The sequence below is a fragment of the Suncus etruscus genome, chromosome 17 (assembly GCF_024139225.1).
Source record: "Suncus etruscus isolate mSunEtr1 chromosome 17, mSunEtr1.pri.cur, whole genome shotgun sequence".
Lineage (NCBI taxonomy): Eukaryota > Metazoa > Chordata > Mammalia > Eulipotyphla > Soricidae > Suncus > Suncus etruscus.
In genome coordinates, this window is record NC_064864.1 from 21335165 (window position 1) to 21359056 (window position 23892).

Below are 23892 nucleotides of genomic sequence, written 5' to 3' on the forward strand. Positions count from 1 at the left end.
ATGTACAGATTGAAGCATGCATTTGTTACTTTTTAACAACCTCCTGGGGCAATGGTTGTTAGTAACTGTTCCCAATTTTTGTTTTACTTGTCTCTACGCTCCCTGATTTACTTTCCCTTGCTTCTTTACTAGATCTGTTTCTTCAGTCTTTTCTCCAGACTTTCTTCTTTCCTCTTCCTGTAATTGAAGCTTGCTGGTAGTCATAAGTTTGAACATGCCAGGAAGAACTTTCCAACACTCTTGACTGGCTTAAGAAAGATGCCACAGAGCTAGGATGTCAAAGTTCAGTAACAAAATTAGAATCTAAATAGATCTTGACAGGCTTAAATCCAACTAGTTGACATTTAACAGGGATAAATATAGGGTCTTATGCATTGGATTTTAAAAATTGGTGGTGGGAATGTTGCACTGGTGAAGGGGGGGGTGTTCTTTACATGACTGTAATCATACAACTATAATCATATTTGTAATCACGGTGTTTAAATAAAGATAATTATAAAAAACATTAAAAAATACAGATAACCTGGTATAATATGAAAGAGGGTGTGTAAAGCTCTATGTAAATGTAATTATTAAAGTAATGTAGTTCTAGAATTTTAGTCATAAAAATTCTACGGAAGACCTTAGTATGATCATTTTTCTTAGGTCCTCGATTGTAAATCTCCATTTTTAAATTAGGAAAATCTTGTTCATAGGTTTGAATTTTTTTTGGGGGGGGTCACACCTGGCGGTGCTCAGGGTTTACTCCTGGCTCTGCACTCAGGAATTACTAGTGGCAGATATGGGGACCATATCTGGGATATGGGATGACGGGATTCAAACCACCGTCTATCTTGAATTGGCCACATGCAAAGCAAATACCCTACCACTGTGCTAACTCTCGGGCCCCTAGGTTTGAAATATTAAAGTGCAGATCAAATTTGACTGCCTAAACAAGGAATCTCTTTTTTTGTTTTGTTTTGTTTGTTGTTTTTTGTTTTTTGTTTTATTGGGCCACACTCATTTGATGCTCAGGGGTTACTCTTGGCTAAGCACTCAGAAATTGCCCCTGGCTTGGGGGGACCATATGGGACACTGGTCCTTCCTTGGCTAGCGCTTGCAAGGCAGACACCTTACCTCTAGCGCCACCTCGCCGGCCCAAGGAATCTCTTTCTTATATAACCTCTATGTGCTATCTTCACTGGAATAAGGCAGTGAGTAAACCTGAGAAAAAAGATGGTTTAGAAGGAAATAGGACCAGCATCTTCAGAGAAGGCACTGGAAATGAAAACATGGGTGTTCGGTGCAACAAGAGCTTTTGGTTCATTGATCCAGGAAATTGTTTTTTTCACCAACAGTTCTGTATAAACATAGCCTCTGTCGTCCTCTCAGTCAGACTGCAGTCCCTAAGTCCCTTAAATATAGAAACCACAGGACTGTCAGATGAGTAATTTCTTTTTCTAGTTTCCTCAGTATCAACTTTATTTTTGGATTTGTTTAGTTGTAGGACTTGATAGTTAAAAGAAGATCATTAGATATAATGCTTTGTCTACTTTTAATGAATTCTTTATATCAGGGGTCCTCAAACTTTTTAAACAGGGGGCCAGTTCACTGTCCCTCAGACTATTGGAGGGTCTGACTGTAGTAAAAACAAAACTTAGGAACGAATTCTTATGCACACCGCATATATCTTATTTTGCAATGTAGAAACAAAACAGATACAAATACAATATGTGGCCCACAGGCCATAGTTTGAGGACCACTGCTTTATATGGTCAGTTTTAGATGTATAACTGAGGCTGATTTAACTTAATATAGAACTTAGTCTTTGAATATTTGAGACACTCGGCTCCATGCCGGTACAAAAAAAAATAAATCAATATTTGCATAATAAATTACTTATCAGAATTTATAGTAGGAGTCCTTAGTCTTAGTGCTAATGCTACTAAATCTTGAAAAAAAAAACTTGGATTTGGACATATCTCTGGGACACTTTACTACATAAGGACTAGTACTGTAGTATTTGGGATTTTTTTATTTCTTTTGTTTTGGGCCACACCTGGCAATACCTGGGGGTTACTCCTGGTTCTGTACTCAGGAATCACTCCTGGCTGGATCACTTCGGGGGACCATATGGGATGCTGGGGATCAAACCTGGTAGGGCAAAATGTCCTACCCACTATACTATTGCTCTGGCCCTCTGCTGGGATTCGAACCACTGTCCGTCCCAAATCGGTTGCGTGCAAGACAAATGTCTTACCACTGTGCTATCACTCAGGCCACCCTCTAACATTTATTTTTACTGAAAGAATACAAGTTTTAGAACTAAAATATGAAATATTGGGGCCAGAGTAATGGTACATGGGTAGGGCACTTGCCTTGCACATGGACAACTGGGTTTGATCTCTGGCACCCCATTTGGTTCCCCCAGCACTGCCAGGAATTTTTTTGGCCCACACCCGGCAGTGCTCAGGGTTACTCCTGGCTGTCTACTCAGAAATAACTCCTGGCAGGCACGGGGGACCATATGGGATGCCGGGATTCGAACCAACCACCTTTGGTCCTGGATCGGCTGCTTGCAAGGTGTTACTGCTGTGCTATCTCTCCGGGCCCCAGGAATGATTCTTTTTTTTTTTTTTTTTTTGTGGTTTTTGGGTCACACCCGGCAGTGCTCAGGGGTTATTTCTGGCTCCAGGCTCAGAAATTGCTCCTAGCAGGTACAGGGGACCATATGGGGTGCCGGGATTCGAACCGATGACCTCCTGCATGAAAGGCAAACGCCTTGCCTCCATGCTATCTCTCCGGCCCCCAGGAATGATTCTTGAGTGAAGAGTCAAGAGTAAGCCCTGGGGGCCAGAGAGATAGCATGAAGGTAAGGTGTTTACCTTTCATGCAGAAGGATGGTAGTTCGAATCCCAGCATCTCATATGGTCTCCTGTGCCTGCCAGGAGCGATTTCTGAGCATAGAGCCAGGAGTAACCCCTGAGCGCTGCCGGGTGTGATTCAAAAACAAAAACAAAAACAAAAACAAAAGAGTAAGCCCTGATCACTACTGGGTATGGCCCCAAAACATACAGAAGTCTCATAAAAGCTATATTGAAATACAGAAAATTTAAACTTAGCAATATGGAAATAATAAGGAAATATTAATACATTTGAAATGAATGAGTTTTATTCTCCTTCTCTCCTATATTTTAATATTTGGGTTTAGTTTTTTTAAGTACCCAGAAGTGTTTGGGGTTATTTCACACTTGTTATTTGGGATGCTTTCCATTAGTGCTTGGGAGACTGGAGACCATGTGTTACTGCAGATTGCACCTGTGCCTATGTATTTAAAATATGCAGCTATCCAATTAAACTGCCGCTCTAGCTCTAGACTTTTTTTTTTTTCTGGTTTTTGGGCCACACCCGGCATTGCTCAGGGTTTATTCCTGGCTTTGCGCTCAGAAGTTACACTCGGCAGGCTTGGGGGACCATATAGGATACCGGGATTTGAACCAGTTTCCATCCTGTGTTGGCCACGTGCAAGGCAAATGCCTTACCGCTGTACTATCACTCCAGCCCCTAGCTCTAGGATTTTTTACTAGCCTTTGCTTCATCAATAAAAGTAAACTTAAAGGACTGGAGAGATTGTACAGTGGATAGGGTACATGCCTTGCATGTGGCTGATCTCCCCTATGGCCCCTTGAACACTGCCAGGAGCGATTCCTGACTGCAGAGTCAGAGTGATACCTGAGTACTGACAGGTTTGGCCTCAAAACAAACAACAAAAAAGTAAACTTAATGGGAGCAGAGAAATAGGGTGCTTGCTCTGCATGTGGCCAACTCAGGTTCAATTCCTGGCACTCCCTATGGTCTCTGGAGCACTACCAGGAATAATTGTTGAATGCAGAATGAGGAGTGACTCTTGAGCATTGCTGGGTGTGGTCCAAAACCAAACAAAAAGATTTTTTGTGTGTGTGTGGTTTTTGGGTCACACCCGGCAGTGCTCAGGGGTTATTCCTGGCTCCAGCCTCAGAAATTGATCCTGGCAGGCACAGGGGACCATATGGGACGCTGGGATTCAAACTGATGACCTCCTGCATGAAAGGCAAATGCCTTACCTCCATGCTATCTCTCCAGCCCCGAAAAAAGATTTTTTTCAAAGATGGGAGGCTTGAGCAATAGTACAGTGGGTAGGGTTCTTGCTTTGCACGCAGCCAACCAGGTTTGATCACTGAGCCAGGAATAAGTAAAAAGACTTAGAAAAGTTAGCAGTACTGGGACCAAAGTGATAGTACAGTGGGTTGGATCTTTGCACATGCCAATCCAGATTTGATCTTTGGCATCACTTATGGTCCCCTGAGCACCCCTGGGCACTGCTGGATATAGCCCAAAAAAGAAAAAAAAAAAAGAATAAGTTAGTAGTCTTGAATAATCACTTAATTTTAATGTTTTCCCAAATTCTTTTTTTTCCATTGGTTTTTGGGTCACACCCAGCGGCACTCGGGTTACTCCTGTTTTTTACCAAATTCTAACCTTTCCTCTTTTCTTAGATTTTGCTGAATAATGGATAGATCTAATCTCATTCAGAAAGAAAGAAAATAGACCCTAACTAAATGCTTATTTTCTTTTTAGCTCCAAAACCTAGGAATTAATCCAGCTAACATTGGATTCAGCACACTGACTATGGAATCTGATAAGTTTATATGTGTCCGAGAGAAAGTCGGTGAGCAACAGGCACAGGTAGTGATTATTGACATGAGTGACCCAATGGCACCAATTAGACGACCCATCTCTGCAGAAAGTGCCATCATGAACCCAGGCTCTAAGGTGATAGCTCTGAAAGGTAAGTCTCATGGGATCTTTACAAGGAAATTTAACCTCATTTTGTTATTAGATAAATTGTCAGTGTCATAGTAATTAGATTTAATTCAATTCAGATGGATTCACTAGAGAATTCTTCAAATCTTTATTTATTATTTTGGGTCACACCCAGCAGTTGTCAGGGGTTACTCCTGACTCTGTGCTCAGAAATTGTTCCTGGTAGGCTCTGGGGACCATATAGGATGCCGGGAATTGAACCAGCGTCCATCCAGGGTTGGCTGACAAGGCAAATGCCATACCTCTATGCTATCACTCTGGCCCCAAATTCTTCAAACCTTTAAAGAGAACCTACTGTCAATATTTTTCCAGCTCTTCCAGAAAACTGAAGAAATAGAAACACTCCCATACGTTTCTATGAAGCTAACATCACCTGATACCAACAGCAGACAGAGATACCACAAAAAAAAGAGACAAGGGGCCGGAGAGATAGCATGGTGGTAAGGTGCTTCGAATCCTGGCATCCCATATGGTCCTCCAAGCCTGCCAGGAGTGATTTCTGAGCATAGAGCCAGGAGTAACCCCTGAGCGCTGCTGGGTGTGACACCCCCCCCCCAAAAAAAGAGAGACAAACTAATACTGATGATCTATCTTTGCAAATAAATTAAATTACGAATTTTAATTAAAATACTAGCAAATAGAATTATCACACATTCATCAAAAAGATCATACACCAGGGGCCGGAGAGATAGCATGGAGGTAAGGTGTTTGCCTTTCATGCAGAAAGTCATTGGTTCGAATCCCGGCGTCCCATATGGTCCCCCGAGCCTGCCAAGAGCGATTTCTGAGTGTGGAGCCAGAAGTAACCCCTGAGCACTGCCGGGTGTGACCCAAAAACCAAAAACCATAAAAAAAAAAAAAAGATCAGACACCATGACCAAGTAGGATTCATCTCAGGCACTCAAGGATAGTTTAACATACCCAAGTCAGTCATCATAATACAACATATAAATAAAATAAAAAATAATATGACCATATCAATAAAAACAGAGGAAATATTTCACAATAACCACATGATAAAAAACTATCAACTATATGAAAATTGAGGGAAATTTTCTCAATATAGCCAAAGCCATTTACTACAATCCCACAGCAAAAATACTCAGTGAGGAAAAACTAAAAACTTTTCCTTAAAGATTTGGCACAAGACAAGGTTATCCACTCTCACCTCTTCTATTCAATATAGTACTGGTAGTATTTGCCATAGCAATTAGGCAAGAAAAAGAAATCAAGGTCATTTAGATAGGAAAAAGGAGAAAGTCAAGCTCTCACTATTTGCAGATGACATGATACTATAGTTAGAAAGTTCTGAAGAGGACCGGTAGGGCATTTGCCTTGCATGCTGACGACCTGGGATGGGCCCAGGTTCGGTTCCTAGCATCCCATATGGTTACCCAAGCATGCCAGGATCGATTTCTGAGTGCAGAGCCAGCAGTAACCCCTGAGCACTGCTGGATGGGGCCCACCCCCCACCAAAAAAAAAAAAAAAGTAAAGTCCTGAAGACTCTACAAAAAAAACTTATAGAAACAATAGTTCTTTTTAAAAAATTTTGTTTTGATTTATTTTGTTTTGGGACTACACCCAGTTCATAATTCAGACCTGGGGACCCAGTTGTACAGGGGATCCAGTACAAAATCTGTGCTTATCCTTCATCCAGAGAAATGTCTCCTTTTTTACTTTTTGTAAGGGACTGGGAGTGGCTTCCAAGTCATGTTTATTTTTAAATTATATTTTATTGAAACCATTGTGATTTACAAATCTTTGTGTGTGTGTGTGTGTGTGTGTGTGTGTGTGTGTGTGTGTGTGTGTGTGTGATTTACAAAGTCTTTTAAAGTTGAGTTTTAGACATACAATGAATCAGGGCAATTCACCGCCAGTGTCATTTTCACTCTATCAATGTTCCCAGAGTGTATTCCATACCACCACTCTTTGTCCCTCAACCTGCCAGTATACAGGCCCATTTTAAGTTTAGATTGTCAAAGTCTTGGTTTCTTCATTCAATTGTTGTTGACTTTAGCTTGGATATTGAGTTCTGTCCTCTTTTTATCTCTACCAGTGCACTTGAGACTGCTTGACCCCTTACCCCCATACTTTAATATTGGTGTTTCTCCTCCTCCATTCAGTTTCTTTTCTTCTCACTATACTCTGAGGCCAAGGGTATTCGAGACAACTCCCATTTAGACTGCATTTCTTCATGCAGTTATTCTAAATATCATATATTAGTGATATAATTCTGTATTTATCCTTCTTTTGACTTCTTTTAACATAATATCATCCAGTTACATCCATATTGTGGCACATTGCATGATTACATCATTCATTACAGCTGTGTAGTATTCCATTGTATATAGGTATTACATACCTTTTTTTCCGGCATATAAGACGATCCCCTAATTTTGCAGTTAAAACATAGGTTTAGGCCTATATTCGCTGTATCAGACAGAACGTTCCTGTGCTGCAACAGTATGTACCACAGTGAGCCAATCACAACAAGCAAAGGTCCAAAGGTTATACTGTAATAGACGTCCTCTCTGACTCTGGCCAATCCGAGCAGGCTTTTTACAGTGTATAGATTCGGGTACAGAACATTGTCTAATTTGCATGCATAAAAAGCCTGCTTGGATTGGCTGAGTGAGAGAGGCGGTTCGAGCAGCCTTGCAGTGATTGGTGCAGGATGGAGTTGGAAAATTCGTTTTGTGGCAATATTCAGACAATTTTCATTTAGTGGCATATTGAAACACTTTTCGGGATATACTTGGCGTATAAGACGACCCCGATTTTTGGTTGACTTTTTTTTTGTTTCAAAAGTCGTCTTATGTGCTGGAAAATACAGTATATACAATGATCCACTTGTCTGTTGTGAACATCTAGGTTAATTCCAAGTCTTAGCTTGTATTAAGTGCTGCAATGAATACTGGTGTGTATGCATCCTTTTGGATTAATGTTTTTCCGTCTTGTGGATAGATAAACTGAAAAGAGGAATTGCTAGGTCATATTGCAGCTCAATTTTGAGTTTACTGAGAACCCTCCATACCATATTCCATAGGTGCTGGACCAGGCAGCATTCCCACCGACAGTGGATGAGAGTTAGTTTCTCACAACATCCCTGCCACCACAAATTATTCCCAGTATTTTTTTTTTAATTTCTGGGTCACACCTGGTGGCACTCAGGGGTTACTGCTGGTTTCTGGCAGGCATAGGGGACCTTATGGGATGCCAGGATTTGAACCACCATCTGTCCTGGGTTGGCTGCATGCAAGGCAAACATCCTACCACTGTGCTATCTCTCCGGCCCCATGTTCCCAGTGTTTTTTATATGTATCATCCTCACTGGTGTAAAATAATATCTCATTGTTGTCTTGATTTGGATTTCCCTAATGATAAGTGATGAAAAGCATTTTTCTTGTGCCTGTTAGCCATCTGTTGTTCTTCCTCAGAGAAGTATCTTCATTTCCTCACCCCATATTTTATTTTATTTTTTTGGTTTTTGCTCACACACTGCAGCGCTCAGGGGTTACTCCTTGCTCTACGCTCAGGAAGGCTCGGGGCACCATATGGGATTCAGGGATTCGAACCACCATCCTTCTGCATGCATGGCAAATGCCCTACCTCCACGCTATTTCTCTGGCTCCCTTCACCCATTTTTTTACCTTTTTTTTTGGCTTTTTGGGCCACACCCATTTGATGCTCAGGGGTTACTCCTGGCTAAGTGCTCAGAAATCGCCCCTGGCTTGGGGGGGACCATATGGGATGCTGGGGGGATTGAACTGCGGTCCTTCCTTGGCTAGCGCTTGCAAGGCAGACACCTTACCTCTAGCCCCACCTCTCTGGCCCCCCCCTTCACCCATTTTTTGATGAGGTTTTTAGGTTTTGTGGAATTAACCATTGTGAATACTTTTTATATCTTAGATATCAAACCTTTACCTGATGTGTTGAAAGAATTTCCAGGGCCGGGCGGTGGCGCTAAAGGTAAGGTGTGCCTGCCTTGCCTGCGCTAGCCTTGGACCGCGGTTCGATCCCCCGGTGTCCCATATGGTCCCCCAAGCCAGGAGCAACTTCTGAGCGCATAGCCAGGAGTAACCCCTGAGCGTTACCGGGTGTGGCCCAAAAACCAAAAACCAAAAAAAAAAAAAGAAAGAATTTCCATTCAGTGAGCTGTCTTCTAATTCTAACTTGTATTTTTTTTTGCCATACAGAAACTTTTTAGTTTGGTGTAATCCCATTTATTCAAATTTGATATAGCCTTGGTATTGGCATCCTATTATCAAAGAATTCTTTGAGCTCTAAGTCTTTGAATGTTCTGCCTATGTTTTTCTCGATGGATTTTTTTGGATTCGGGTCTAATCTCAAGGTCTTTAATCCACTTTGAATTGACTTTTATGTAGAGTGTGAGATTTGGATCAATCTTGAATTTCTTTTCTTTTTTATTTTTTGGGTTTACTAAGATATTACTCCTGGCTTAGCAATCAGAAACCACCCCTGGCAGGCTCAGGGGACCATATGGGATGCCATGGATAGAATTCAGTTGGTCCTGAGTCAACCACATGAAGGCACACGCCCTACCTTGCTGGGCTATCTATCACTCAGGTCCCTGATCTTTAATTTCTTACATGTGGATATTCAGTTGTTCCAACACCATTGAGACAATAGATTTTTCACAGTAAAGTGGCAGGCTACAAAATTACTTTGCAAAAATTCATGGCTTTCCTATATACTAATAACAAAAGAGAAGAAAGATAATTAACAACTTTCATTCACAATTGTGAATCAGAAAATCAGGTACCTTGGAATCAACTAAGAAGGTGAAAGCTATACAAAGAAAACTATAAAATATTACTTCAGGGAGCCAAAGAGATAGCACAGCAGTAGGGTGTTTGCCTTGCACGCGGCCAATGAGGAATCCTGTCATTCCTTATGGTCCCCCGAGCCTGCCAGGGATAATTTCTGAGTGCAAAGCCGGGAGTAACCCCTGGACTCCAGGCCTTCCCTAGGTGCCAGCCCAGGTGGCCAGAGGGTGAGTGACCAAAAATAAACCCCAACATATATATATATATATATATATATATATATATATATATACACACACTTATGTATGTATGTGTATATATACACATATATATTACTTCAAGAAATAAAAGTGAAGTCAAGAAAATGGAAACACATCCCCTGTTCACAGATTGGGAGGATTAACATAATTAAAATGGCATTACTACCCCCAAAGCATAGTACAAATTTACTAATGATAGTTTTCAAAGAGATAGATCAAACACTCCTAAAATTTATATGGAATAATAAATCTCTACAAAAAGCTGAAGCAATCCTTGGGAAAAAAGAAGATGGGAGGCATCACTTTCTTCAAATTCAAACTGTACTACAAAGTGGCAGTAATTAAAAGAGCATGACGGGGCCGGAGAGATAGCACAGCGGTAAGGCATTTGCCTTAGAAGCAGAAGGACGGTAGTTCAAATCCCAGCATCCCATATGGTCCCCCGAGCCTGCCAGGAGTGATTTCTGAGCATGGAGCCAGGAGTAACCCCTGAGCGCTGCCGGGTGTGACCCAAAATCTAAAAAAATAAATAATAAAGAGCATGGTATTGGAATAAAGACAGAACCTCAAATCATTGGAATAGACTTGAATATTCTAAGACAGATCCTCGGGTATATACCTTTGAAAAAGAGGGAATGGAGGGAGAGGAGAGGTGAGAGGGGAGGAAGAGGAGGACAGGGGAGGGCATTTGCCTTGCTCATGGCTGACCCAGGACTGTCCTCCTGTTTGATCCTGGTGTCAACCACATGCAAGGCAAGCTTCCTTCCACTGTATAGTATCTCTGGCTCCAATTTCACTTAAGTTCTCATAATTCTCTTGTGGTTAAGAAACTTCTTTTGGGGGGGGGGTTTGGAGCCACACCCGTTTGATGCTCAGGGGTTACTCCTGGCTAAGCGCTCAGAAATTGCCCCTGGCTTGGGGGGACCATATGGGACGCCGTGGGATCGAACCTCGGTCCTTCCTTGGCTAGTGCTTGTAAGGCAAGACACCTTACCTCTAGCACCACCTCACCGGCCCCTAAGAAACTTCTTTTTCTTTGGGGTGGGTCACACTCGGTGGCATTCAGGGGTTACTCCTGGCTCTGTTTTCAGAAATTGCTCCTGGCAGGCTTGGGGGGGACCATATGGGATGCTGGGATTTGAGCCACCATCTGTCCTGGATTGGCTGCATGCAAGGCAAACACCCTACCGCTGTGCTATCTCTTCGACTCCAAAAAGCTTCTTTTTCTTTATTTTATTTTTGGGGAATTATATTGGCAGTACGTGAGGTTAGCTAATCATGGCTAAGTGCTGAGGGGAGGCAATGTCCAGGGAACCAGGCAGTGCTGGGAATCAAAGCTGGCTCTCCTGGGGCCTGAGAAATAGCACAGCAGCAGGGCCTTTGCCTTGAATGCAGCCAACCCAGGAGGGACATGGGTTCTATTTCCTACATCCCATATGTACCCCCAGCCTGCCAGAGGCAATTTCTGGGAGCAGAGTGACCCCGAGCCTGTCCAGGAGGGACGAATCCCAGCTTCCCATATGATCCCCTGTGCCTGCCAGGAGCAATTTCTGAGCACGGAGCCAGGAGTAACCCCTGAGCACCACTGGGTGTGACCCAAAAAAAACAAAACAAAACAAACAAAAATGCTTGTATTCTTTTTTTTTTTTTTCCTTCTTTGTTACGCTTGTATTCTTGTCCTTAAGTCAACTCCCCAGGCAGAAAACTTCAATGATTTCAATTTTTAATTTTTTTCAAATTTTACATTTGAGACTTGTTTTATAGTCTAACACAGAAGCTCCCAAATTTAATTTAAATTGCTTACCTCTTTTAAGGGAAAAAGCTTATTTTTCACACCTTTCTCTTAAAATTAGTCTTTTTTTTTTCTTTTTTTCTTTTTTTGACCATACTTGGTGATACTCAGAGGTTACACCTGGCTCTGCACTCAGAAGTTATTCCTGGTAGTACTTGGGAAACCATATAGAATACTAAGATAGAATCCTTACCTCTGTACTATAATTCTGGCCCCAAAATAGTCTTTAAATGAGCAAAGAGATAGCATCCTCTCAGTTGATTTTTAAGACTATTATCCCCTGATTGTTCTGTGTGTGTACTAGCTGCATTAAATTGTATAGAAGCACAATTTAAGAATTTATATTTAAGGTTCTTAATTTATCATTTTGAATCTTTGTTATATCAATAAATAGCTGGGAAGACACTTCAAATATTTAATATTGAGATGAAGAGTAAAGTGAAGGCTCATACTATGGCAGAGGAGGTGATTTTCTGGAAATGGATCTCTCTGAACACTGTAGCCCTGGTGACTGAGACCACTGTCTACCACTGGAGTATGGAAGGTGACTCACAGCCTGTCAAGATGTTTGATAGACATGCCAGTCTGGCAGGATGCCAAGTGATTAACTACCGGACTGACATGTACCAGAAGTGGTTGCTCCTTGTTGGCATCTCAGCACAGGTAAGCTTTGACTGCTAAATGATGGAATTCACAGGCCTAATATTGCAATTGGTATAGATGTAAGGCAGACTAGGTATGAGAGGCCAGAGCAATAGCACAGCAGCAGGGCTTTTGCCTTGCACACAGCCTATCCAGGATGGACCGTGGTTTGAATCCCGGCATCCCACATGGTCCCCCATGCCTGCCAGGAGCAATTTCTGAGCAGAGGCAGGAGTAACCCCTGAGCGCTGCTGGATATGACCCCCCCCCAAAAAAGAAAGAAAGAAAGAAATATATACTTTAGGGGCCAGAGAGATAGCACAGCAATAGGGCGTTTGCCTTGCATGCAGACCCAGGAGGGACCCGGCTTGATTTCCGGCATCCCATTTGGTCCCCCAGCCTGCCAAGGCTGATTTCTGAGTGCAGAGCCAGAAGTGGCCCTTGAGTGCTAGGTATGGCCCGAAGACCAATCAATCAATCAATCAAGTTTAAAAAAAAGAAATATAAACTTTGGATCAAATAAGAAGCCTTATTCAGATTTGGCCCATTAATTGCTGTTGTATAAATATAAAATATAAAGTCTAATATCTGGGTGAGGCTTTTCTTGGCACAGTGCCTTTACTTTCTGCCAGTGGGTCTGAAGGTGAAGGATAATGGTGGCGTAGAAATTCACAGACAGTCAGTTAAAGCTTCAGGAGTCAGCCAGCTTTATTTTACAGGCTCTAAACTCCACGTACATTTCCTCAGATGGTTTCTATGCTAACTAAGCCTTTTCCAAGCAACTCCATCTCAGCTGCCCTCCATCTTTCATGCTTCTTTTCTTGTTGCCTCCCCTTCCCCCCAGGCTCCAAACCTCGCAGACCTTTCCCAGTTGTGGGTGGGTCTGACCAATTCAGGGATCTCAAACTTGCGGCAGCCCTGCCCATTTTGTGGCCCTGCCCTAGAGGAATCTTTTTTTGTTTTGTTTTGTTTTTTTGTTTTGTTGTTTGGGTCACACCCCCCCAATGTTCAAGGCTTACTACTGACTTTGCACTCAAGGATCACTCCGACTTTGCCTCCTGCGGCCCCCCCACCTCATAATTTGAGTTTGAGACCCCTGATCCTGGTGATATTAACATTTCAATAGAAAATTTAGGGCATTGGGGGAAGGAGTGCTTCCCAAACTGCTATATTTCATCAGGTTGTTATATTTATACTATAAACTATTTCTGTCACAGTTTTTAATTATATATTGAGACATTTTATAGAACATCTTTAAGCTTTTAGTTATAAAAATGTTTAGAGACTATATTTTAAGGACTTAATAGGATATTATTAACCCATATCTCTTTATAATGAATGATGGCAGTAACTTTCTGACCTCTTCACTTTTTTATTTTTCCTTGCTGATCCAGTCATCAGATACTTGATCACTATAGGATTTTTGTTTTTTTGTTTTGGGCCACACCTGGTAGCTCTCAGGGGTTACTTTTGGCTATGCTCAGAAATAGCTCCTGACTGGGGAGACCATATGGGATGCCGGGGATCAAACCCGAGTCCATCCTGGGTCACCCTTGTCCATCCTGGGTCACCCTTATTCAAGGCAAATGTCCTACCACTGTGCTACCACTCCGGCCCCCATTATAGGATACTTGGCACTGGAATCCTAGACATTTATTAATAAAACTTGGCCATTCAGTGGTCTATCCATAACCTCTTAGGGAAGGCATGACTGCACGATTCTAGCACTTTAGGGCTGGAGATCTAGTGCAACAATTAGGGTGTTTTCCTTGAATCCAACCCACAATTGATTCCCAGCATCCCATATGGTCCCTGAGCACTGCTAGGAGTAATTCCTGAGTGCGAAGCCAGGAGTAATCCCCTGAGCGTTGCTGAGTGTGGCCCCAAAATCAAAAAAGAACAAAAAAGATTATTGCACTTAGTGAATGTCAAATATTTGAAGAGTATTCTAGGAGCCATGAAGAGAGTACTATCAGTCAAGAAAAGACCAGTCAGAGCCTGGTGGACTGGAGGACATGCTTTGCATGGTCCACAAGCATTGCTAGAAGTGACCCAACACCAGGAATGATTCCTAAACACCACTGAGTATGACAAACTGTTGCCAGCTTCTACCTCTAACTAATCTTGAGGCTTTGTGCAAGCAGTATGTGAAAGCTCAAAATCACTTAAGGCAGCTGGTCTGTCAGAAGGTCCATAAAGACTACTACTGAAGGCATGTGTAAATGTACACACATGCGGGGTCCTGCAAGCCCCCCGGAGGGGCCCGGCCAGCGGGAATCAGCTGAGAGGCTCACGGACAACCGCATTTTTATTTAGCTGGGTTAGAAGAATAACCACACCTGTAAAAAATCTGAGAGAGGTTAGTAATAATGACCTCAGGCGATATAACCGGTCTAAGGCAATCTTTATTGGGGCCCAGCATCTCTTATATAGAGGAGGAGAAATGGGCAGGTAAAAAGACGGTGTCAATCATACATTTTGGCGCGAAAGCCATGAGACAAAGGCAGTAAATCGTTTTCCAGAGGGGAGGGAGAAGGAGTGACAATTTTACAATCATTCCCAAGTCAGCAACTTTTAAGGGATTGCCCTATGACCCTAAAGTGGGGTCTGCAGCGGAACTATCAGCAGTTTGTGATGGGGCAAGTTTTGTTGCATAGTCATTAACTCCGGAATGAAGTTAAAGGGAGTAGCCTAAATCTGGGAATGGTATCGGGGTGTTTACTTTCTCTCCGGGGCTTCAAAGAGAATATCCTGCAGCTGCAAAATACCTTTCCTGTTAGCTCAAGGACGCACAGCAGAAACTGCACGTAGGCAGCTTTTAGATGACAAAGGCTGCATAAAGACAGAAGACAGAAAAATTGATCTCTGACAGGACACTGTCTCTAACACACACATATATACACACACAGTCAAAGCTTAGCACACGCACATACAAGAATAACACCTAAGGTACCTATGTGTATACACACAATCACCCTTCAAAGCAAAATAGAAGTGCACGCGCGCGTATACACACACACACACACACACACACACACACACACACACACACACACACACACACACCCCTACCTCAAAGGAAAGGGATGGAATTTAGGTTTTTTGTTTGTTTTGGTGGTTCTTTTTTTTTTTGGAGGGGGATTTTTGGGCCACAGCTGGTGGTGCTTAGGCATTATTTATATCTCTGCGCTCAGGAATTATGTCTGGTGGTGCTCAGGAGAGCATATGCAATACCAGAGATTGGACCTGGGTCAGCTGCATGCAGGGCAAGCTCCCATCCACTCTACTATATTGTCTAGCCCCCTCCCTGTTATTCTTGACCAACCAGGCCAGCAATCTACCAAAGATGCCATGCTATGAGGGCCCTTTGTACTGGGAATCACCTGACCCTGCCCAGTGGTACTCAGGTGAGTCCAAGGACACATCTAGGACTGGTCAGGGACCATGTAGTGCTAGAGGTTGATATATACTTTAACTCTTGAACTATCTCTCTGGTTCACAAGTGTATAGTTTTCAACAAAAAATGTATGATATGCAAAGAAACAGTTTAGTTCATATTAAAAAAAGGCAGGGGGCCAGAGAGTACATCTGGTAAGATGCTTGACTTGCAAGTGGTTGACTCGGGTTCTATCCCTGACATCCCATATAGTACCCCAAGCCTGCCAATGAGTGATTCCTCAGTACAGTGGTCAGACTTAGCTCTCTGCATAGCTAGGTGTAGCCCAAATAATGAACAAAAAATAGACAATAGGGGACCGGAGAGATAGCATGAAGGTAGGGCATTTGACTTGAATGCAGAAGGATAGTGGTTTGAATCCTGGCATCCCATATGGTTCCCGTGCCTGCCAGGGGTGATTTCTGAGCGCAGAGCTAGGAGTAACCCAAAAACAAACAAACAAACAAAAAAAACAAATTAGACAATAAACTTATTATTTTATCAGACTTTTATTATGGGGGTATTGGGGAGGGTGTATCACCTTGAGTTGTTCAGGGCTTATTCCTGGCTCTGTACTTAGGAATCATTCCTGGTAGTGTTCAAGGTACCCCCTTAGATGGGGTATCAGAGATTGACCACTTGCAAGGCAAGTGTCTTAGTCCCTGTACTCAGTCTCAGATTTCTTATAGAATATCCGTAGGAAATTCAGATACTAGAGTTTCTTTTTAAAATTTTTCAATCAGGGACCGGAGCAATAGCGCAGTGGTAGTGTTTTTGCCTTGCACGCGGCTGACCCAGGACAGACCTGGGTTCCATCCCCAGCATCCCATATGGTTCCCCAAGCCAGGAGCGATTTCTGAGCGCATATCCAGCAGTAACCCCTGAGCTTCACTGGGTTCTATCCCTGACATCTTATATGGTACCCAAGCCTGCCAATGAGTGATTCTTTTTTTTGGTTTTTGGGCTACACCTGGCTATCTGCTCAGAAATAGCTCCTGGCAGGCACGGGGGACCATATGGGACACCAGGATTCGAACCAACCACCTTAGGTCCTGGATCTGCTGCTTGCAAGGCAAACGCCGCTGTGCTATTTCTCCAGGCCCCCAATGAGTGATTCTTTAGTGCAGTGGTAGGACTTAGCTCTCTGAATAGCTAGGTATAGCCCAAATAATGAACAAAAAATAGGCAATAGGGGGCCAGAGAGATAGCATGAGGTAGGGCATTTGCCTTACATGCAGAAAAAATTTTTGATCAGTTATTTTAAATATATTCAGAGAACAACTGGAAACTATATCTAAAATAGTAAGATAAAGTATGAGATGAGGGGCCAGAGCGGTGATGAAAGCTGTAAAGCATCTGCCTTGCACACACTAGCCTAGGAAGGACCACGGTTCAATACCCCAGTGTCCCATATGGTCCCCCAAGCTAGTAGTGATTTCTGAGCGCTTAGCCAGGAGTAACCCCTAAGTGTCACTGGGTGTGGCCCAAAAACAAACAAACAAAATAAAGTATGAGAGGAACATCTTGCTGCATAGATCATATGTTTAAAGAATTAGAAAGTAGTGGCCTGGGGCCAGAGAGATAGCATCCAGGTAAGGCATTTGCCTTTCATGCAGAAGGTCGGTGGTTCGAATCCCGGCATCCCATATGGTCCCCTGAGCCTGCTAGGAGTGATTTCTGAGCATAGAGCCAGGAGTCACCACTGAGCGCTGCTGGGTGTGACCCCCTCCACCCTCCAAAAAAAGAAAGTAGTGGCCCGAGAAATAGTACAACAGAAAGGGTGCTTGCCTTGCATCTGATCAACCCAGATTTGATCCCAAACCCACCAGGAATGACTCCTTAGCATAGAGCTAAGAGGAAGTCCTGAACACCAACAAGTGTGGCCCCCAAACCAGAACAAATAATAAGGAAGTATAAATGAATTTTTAAAGTCTTGTGTAGGCCAGTAAATTGGCCAATATGTGACATCATGTATTTGTTTCCTGATACCACCAAAAAATGTCTCAGGGCTGGGAGAGAGTAGAGCAGTAGAAACTGACCTGGGTTCTCTATTCCTAGTTCCATGTGGTCCCCCAAGCATTCTGAGTGTAGGCCTAGAGGACCTATGTACCATTAAATGTGGTCTGGAAGTCCTCAGCATTGCCAGGGTGGTTCAGATACTCTTGACACTAAGTAGCATCACATCCTTGGGCCCTTGCATTGAAGGGTTCAGTTTGCTGGGTTGAGAATCACCAGTGTGATTCTCACCATGTGTCCCTGGGCCTCCTAAGCACCATTAGGAAGCCTCTGCCATCAAGTGGACCAACATAGTCATAATTTGAGTACTAAAATAGGAAAAAAAAGAGGAAGAAAGAATATTTGAAGAGCTGTATCCCCAACCTCCCCAAGTTTTATAATCCTCAGCCTATACCATCAGGAGACTAAAAGAGGTAACATTTGACAGATCATAATTATTAAAAAAAAAAAAAAAAAAAAACAACAAGTAAAGTGAAAACTAACCCTTTTTTGGCAGGAAGGGTGCTTACTTCTGGCTCTAGGCATAAGGATCACTACTGGTGGAACCCAAAGAATCATATGGGATGCCAAGAATTGAACCCAGGTTGGGCATATGCAAACAAGTGCTCTACCTGCTGTACTTTCTCTGCAGTCCTCCACTTTTATTTTTTTAATTTTTTTTTGTTTGTTTTGGATCACACCCAGTGGTGCTTGGGCTCTTCTCCCACTTCTGTACACAGGGGTTGTTCCCAGTGAGGCTCAGAAGATCATGTAATGCCAGGGATTGAACCCAATCTTTCCACATGCATAGCTGTCTTTCTGACCCAGAGTATTTTTCTTTCTTTCTTTCTTTCTTTCTTTCTCTTTTCTTCTTTTTTTCTCTCTTCTTTCTTTCTCTTTTTTCTCTCCTTTCTTTCCTTTCTTTCTTCTTTCTTTATTTTTCTTTCTTTCTTTCTTTCTTTCTTTTCTCTTTTCTTCTTTTTTTTTCTTTCTTTCTTTCTTTCTCTTTCTTTCTTCTTCTTTCTTTCTTTCTTTCTTTCTTTCTTTCTTCTTTCTTTCTTTCTTTCTTTCTTTCTTTCTTTCTTTCTTTCCTTTCTTTCTTTCTTTCTCTTTCCTTTCTTTCCTTTCTTCTTCTTTCTTTCTTCTTTCTTTCTCTTTCTTTTCTTTCTTTCTTTCTTTCTTTCTTTCTTTCTTTCTTTCTTTCTTTCTTTTCTTTCTTTCTTTCTTTCTTTCTTTCTTTCTTTCTTTCTTTCTTTCTTTCTTTCTTTCTTTCTTTCTTTTTTCCTTTTCTTCTTTCTTTCTCTCTCTCCCTCCTTCCTTTCCTCCCTTCCTTCCTTCCTTCTTCCTTTCCTTTCCTTTCCCTTTTCCTTTCATTTCCCCTCCCCTCCCCTCCCCTTCCCTTCCCTCCCCTCCCCTCCCCTCTCCTCCCCTTCCCTTCCCTTCCCTCTTCCCAACCTCTTCCCTTCCCCCTTCCTTTTCTTTCTTTCCCTTCCCTTCCCCCCTTTTCTCCTCCCCTTCCCATATCACACCACACCACACCACCTCACCCAGAAGTTCTCAGGACTAATCCTGGCTCAAGGGATCATACAGGGTGTTGGAGATTGAACCCAGGCCAGTCTTGTATAAGGCAAGCTTAGTTACTAACTGTACTATCTCTTTGACTTCCAAAGTAAATTTAATTCAGTATTTTAATTACATAGATTAGATACTCTAATTAAAAAATATATATACTCAATGGTGGAGGATATTTTTCTGAAGTCTATGTCTCATACATGTGAGATCCTGGATTCAAATCTCCAGGATTTGAAGAAAAAAATTTTCTGATCATTCTAGTGGAATCATTCTTATGATTAGAATCATTCCAAATTTTTTAATCATCCTCACTGTTTATGTGACTTGCAGTTCTCTAGTGATTAATAATTATGAGAATCTTGTCAGGTGCTTGTGGAATATATGTCTTCTTTGGTTGAAAGTTTATTAAATTATTTTACCTATCTTTACTTTACATTTATGATTTTGGGAATTAAACCCAGGGCTTACAAAGTGAATCATAGGGGCCGGGCGGTGGCGCTAAAGGTAAGGTGCCTGCCTTGCCTGTGCTAGCCTTGGACGGACCGCGGTTCGATCCCATGGTGTCCCTATGGTCCCCCAAGCCAGGAGCAACTTCTGAGCACATAGCCAGGAGTAACCCCTGAGCGTTACCGGGTGTGGCCCAAAAACAAAAAACAAACAAACTTCAGTCCCATTTTAATCCATCTTTTGTGGTTGGTGATCTTGGTCTTTGCGCTGAACCTAGGAAGGCATCTAGGATAGCGTCTTTCTTTGTTCTTCCAGAAGCCCCTTTCCGTTACAATTGTCTCTGCCGGACCTTTGGAACTGGGGATCATGTTTATTGTGCAGGTCTTAGTTCAAACCCTAGACTAGGGCTTTTATGTTGGTCCCAAGATGTATACAGTCTGGTCGTGGTTCTAGCAGCCAGTCATCTGTAAATCACGATCTTGGCTTTTGTACCTACCAAAGGGTGCCACGTCTTCTGGTTTTGTCTTGTCGTTAGCTGGCAAGGTAGGCTAAACTGTTCTAAGGTCAAGTTGTTCACATTTTCCTCATTGTCGGGATATCATGTTAGAGCTGGCCCTTGTTGTTGACCCTGCAGTATTAAGGCTGTCCCAGATGGAGTTTGTTTCTTGCAGCTGTTGTGAAGAGCTGTGCCATTTCTATGTCTGGGATCCAGGGTTCAAGGCTGGATGGATGATATCTAATCACCTGAGGTCTAAGTTGATTCCACATGACATATTTTCAAGGTAGGAGATATCCCTGTATTGTAAACAACTATGAGTTCCTATCTCTAGTAGATAAGAGCTCTTTTTTTTTTTTTAATATGTAAGATTTCCCCTTTATTTAGTGTGCCTTTGCAGGGGGAAGTGGTGCTCCATTATATGTCGGAGTATTTGGGGTGGACAGAGTGGGTAACAGAAATAGGTCACATACCCAAAGACGATTAAAAAAAAAAAAAAGGAAATAAAAGTGTATGTGCCCACAAATGTATATGTAGGGCAAACATTTAAATAAATAAGTAAATTAAAAAAAAAAGAAATAAAATGAGTTAGCGAAGTTTTTAAAGGACCAAAGTGGTGCAAAAGACTACTTTGCATTTGGGGGAGAACAGGTAAGGAGGTGGTGTATTACAGGTCTTATGCCTATGTTGGAAGTACAGTTTTCCCATTGTCTTTTGGATTTTTCTTGTGGTGTGTGGGTTCCCAGGCATCTTCCAATCACACCCCCTGACCCTCTTCAGATTGGTAAAAATTTGCAGCAGGGAGGTCTTGGAAGAGTTCTTGCATTGGGGATACTATTGGACCTAAGTCCGGTTTCAAGAAACAGTCCACGTTAGGGGGAGTTGGTAGGGAGGGTCTCGCAGCATGAGTCCACAGGGGAGTTGGCTGTCTTTTCTTGCAGGAGACGAGGTGTGGGTTCGGCTGAGTGTCCCCTCGCCTGGGTGCTGGGTACTGGTTCATTGGGTAGGAGGTCGATCTTGATGCCTAAAAGATTAAGGACTGAGGGTGGAGAGTTTTAATATGGTGGGAGATCTGGATGGGATTGAGGGGTGAAGGGATAGTTGGATTTCCGGGGGGGAGAAAGGGGAAGGTATATGGGAGGGGTATGAAGGAAGAGAAAAGAGAAAATACCGTAGAAAGAAAGGGAGAAGAGAAAGGGAAAAAAGCAAAGAGAAGAATAGAAGAGAAAAAAGAAAAGAGAAAAAAAAAGTAGAGAGAAGAAAGGAGAGAATAGCAAGGGAATGCTGGTTTGGTTGAATGTGTTCGATGACTAGAGCCTGTAGTTTAGGTCTGTACGTCGCAGGTACTGCTTTGGTGGTCTGACTGGTCACGTGCTTCGATTCCTAAAAGAAGGTTTAACCTAGAGATAAAGTGTATGTTAAAGAGTTTTCTCGTGGCCATCTCATAGTGCAAGCAAGGTGTGGTATCCCGAGTTGCCATCTTAGTTTGTCCGCCCTTTGTATCTAAGGGCGCCTGTGGACAGAAAAGCTGAGAGGTTATTTTTAAAATATAGTAAGGTAAAGGGATTAAAACGTAGTGTTATGGTATGTTGCCATTGCATTACATGATTTCCCGCGGTGTTCTATACTTTGGATTAAAATGGGACTGAGGTAACAACCTCTAGATTCACAAAGACTGACTTCACCATAAGTCCCACCTCAGGATATGTACAGATACTAAGACCTCTAAACACAGAGCTCTGACTGTATCACACTGGACAGAGCAGAAGCCTTCCACACACCAAAAAAAAAAAAAAAAAAAAAAAAACACAACCGGGAGAGTAATGATCCTGAGCAAAGACTAGAGCTGATCCCATGACAGTATACTCCAAGGACGGAGAAACCCCATATCTCATAGGGCAAGTGAATTCCTTTTCGAATGACCCCAATATTTACTGTGCCAGGGCAGGAGGGAAAAAAAATACAAAAAACCACAAAACCTTGGTTATTTATATATATATATTATATATATATATATTATATATATATATATATATATATATATATATATATATATATATAAATATACCTTCATTTATTATTGTTATTATTATTTTTATTTACCTAGCTATTTTGGTCGATTTCTCAGTTTGGATGTGATTATTGAAATTGTTGTCCCCAATTATTCTTATTTTTTTTTCTCTTCCTTTCTTTTCTTTCGTTATGTACTACGCCATGTTTCTTATTTCAAGACCACGGCGTGTTTTTTGTTTGTTTGTGTTTGTTTTTTGTTTGTTTTGTTTTGTTTTGTTTTTTATCTGTTTTTTTGTGGTGCTTATCGTTATAGCTGGAGTCCTCACTGGATATTTGACACTTCTTTTGGTACTGGTGGAGTGTTTCAACTTCTTTTTCTCCTTCATTTCCCAAATCGATGATGAGAACCTCTAGAAGGATTCTGCCCATTTTCGGGGTATTAAACTCTTACCCCAGTTTATTTATTTTCTCTTTTTCAGGCAAAACCACGCAACTTGAACTAGCTACCCCTGCCCCTACTTAGAGGGGGAAATAAGGGAGGCATCAAGACCAAACTGATGCAAGACTACTAAGTAGTTGGTTAGAGACAGAAGGGACCACAAATTCTAGCCGCCCTGGGGGTGAGGGAAGAGGAAATGGGAGGTAAGACAAAAACGGAGGTGTAGGGAGGACAATTTGGGGATGGGAATCCCCCCTGATTTTATGTAAATATGTACCTAAAATATTATTGTCAACAATATGTAAGCCACTATGATCAAAATAAAAATTATATTAAAAAACAAACAAACAAACAAAAAAAAAAAACAAAGTGAATCATAGACTCTGCCAAGAATCAAAACATACACTATATACCTATGGACTATCTCCTTCTGGTTTTGTGCTGCTCGTATTTAAACCATGTCTTGGCATAGGAAAATCATGGACTTAATTTGTTTTAGTAGTAGTATTTATTATTAAATATTATTATAAACATAAGATACCATGGTTGTTTTGGGTTTTTTTGTTGTTGTTAGTTTTTTTGGATCACACCCGGCAGCACTCAGGGGTTACTCCTGGCTCTATGCTCAGATATTGCTCCTGGCAGGCTCAGGGGACCATATGGGATGCCGGGATTCAAACCACCATCTTTCTGCATGCAAGGCAAATGCCTTACCTTCTTGCTACCTCTCCGGCCCAAGATACCATGGTTTATAGCACTCTTCACAGTTGAGTTTCAGTATAAAATGTCCTGAACCCAATCCTACTACTAGTGGGTCATGGACTTTATTGCTGAAGCATATTCCCAGCCAGTTTGGGGGGATAGGGAACTCCTAAATTGTACTCAGAAGGTCTGGGGCCCCTCCAAGTGAGTGTCAGTCATTTGGGACAATGTCAGTTCAGAGGATCCCAAAGATGTGATGCTGTATGGCACTGTACTCCTTGGGATACCCAGGCTACCTTATTGTGCTGGGAACTTTTGGGGAAGGGACATGCTCAGGATTTATTCCTGATTTAGGGAACATTTCTGGAAAACTTGGAGGAATCACAGCTGCATGCAAGGTAAAGCACCCTACATGCTGTACTATATCTCCAGTCCTTCCCTCCACGTTTTTTTTTTAAATCTTTTTTT

At 42.1% G+C, this 23892-nt stretch overlaps 1 protein-coding gene across 1 annotated transcript in view; it reads left to right on the top strand.

The window, feature by feature from the left end:
- Positions 1-23892, top strand: part of CLTCL1 (clathrin heavy chain like 1) — a 122671-nt gene that overhangs the window by 11196 nt on the left and 87583 nt on the right. The window contains exons 2-3 of the mRNA XM_049764668.1: positions 4597-4807; positions 12077-12345. Of these exons, the coding sequence (XP_049620625.1) occupies positions 4597-4807; positions 12077-12345 (480 nt within the window). The remainder of the gene's footprint in view (positions 1-4596; positions 4808-12076; positions 12346-23892) is intronic.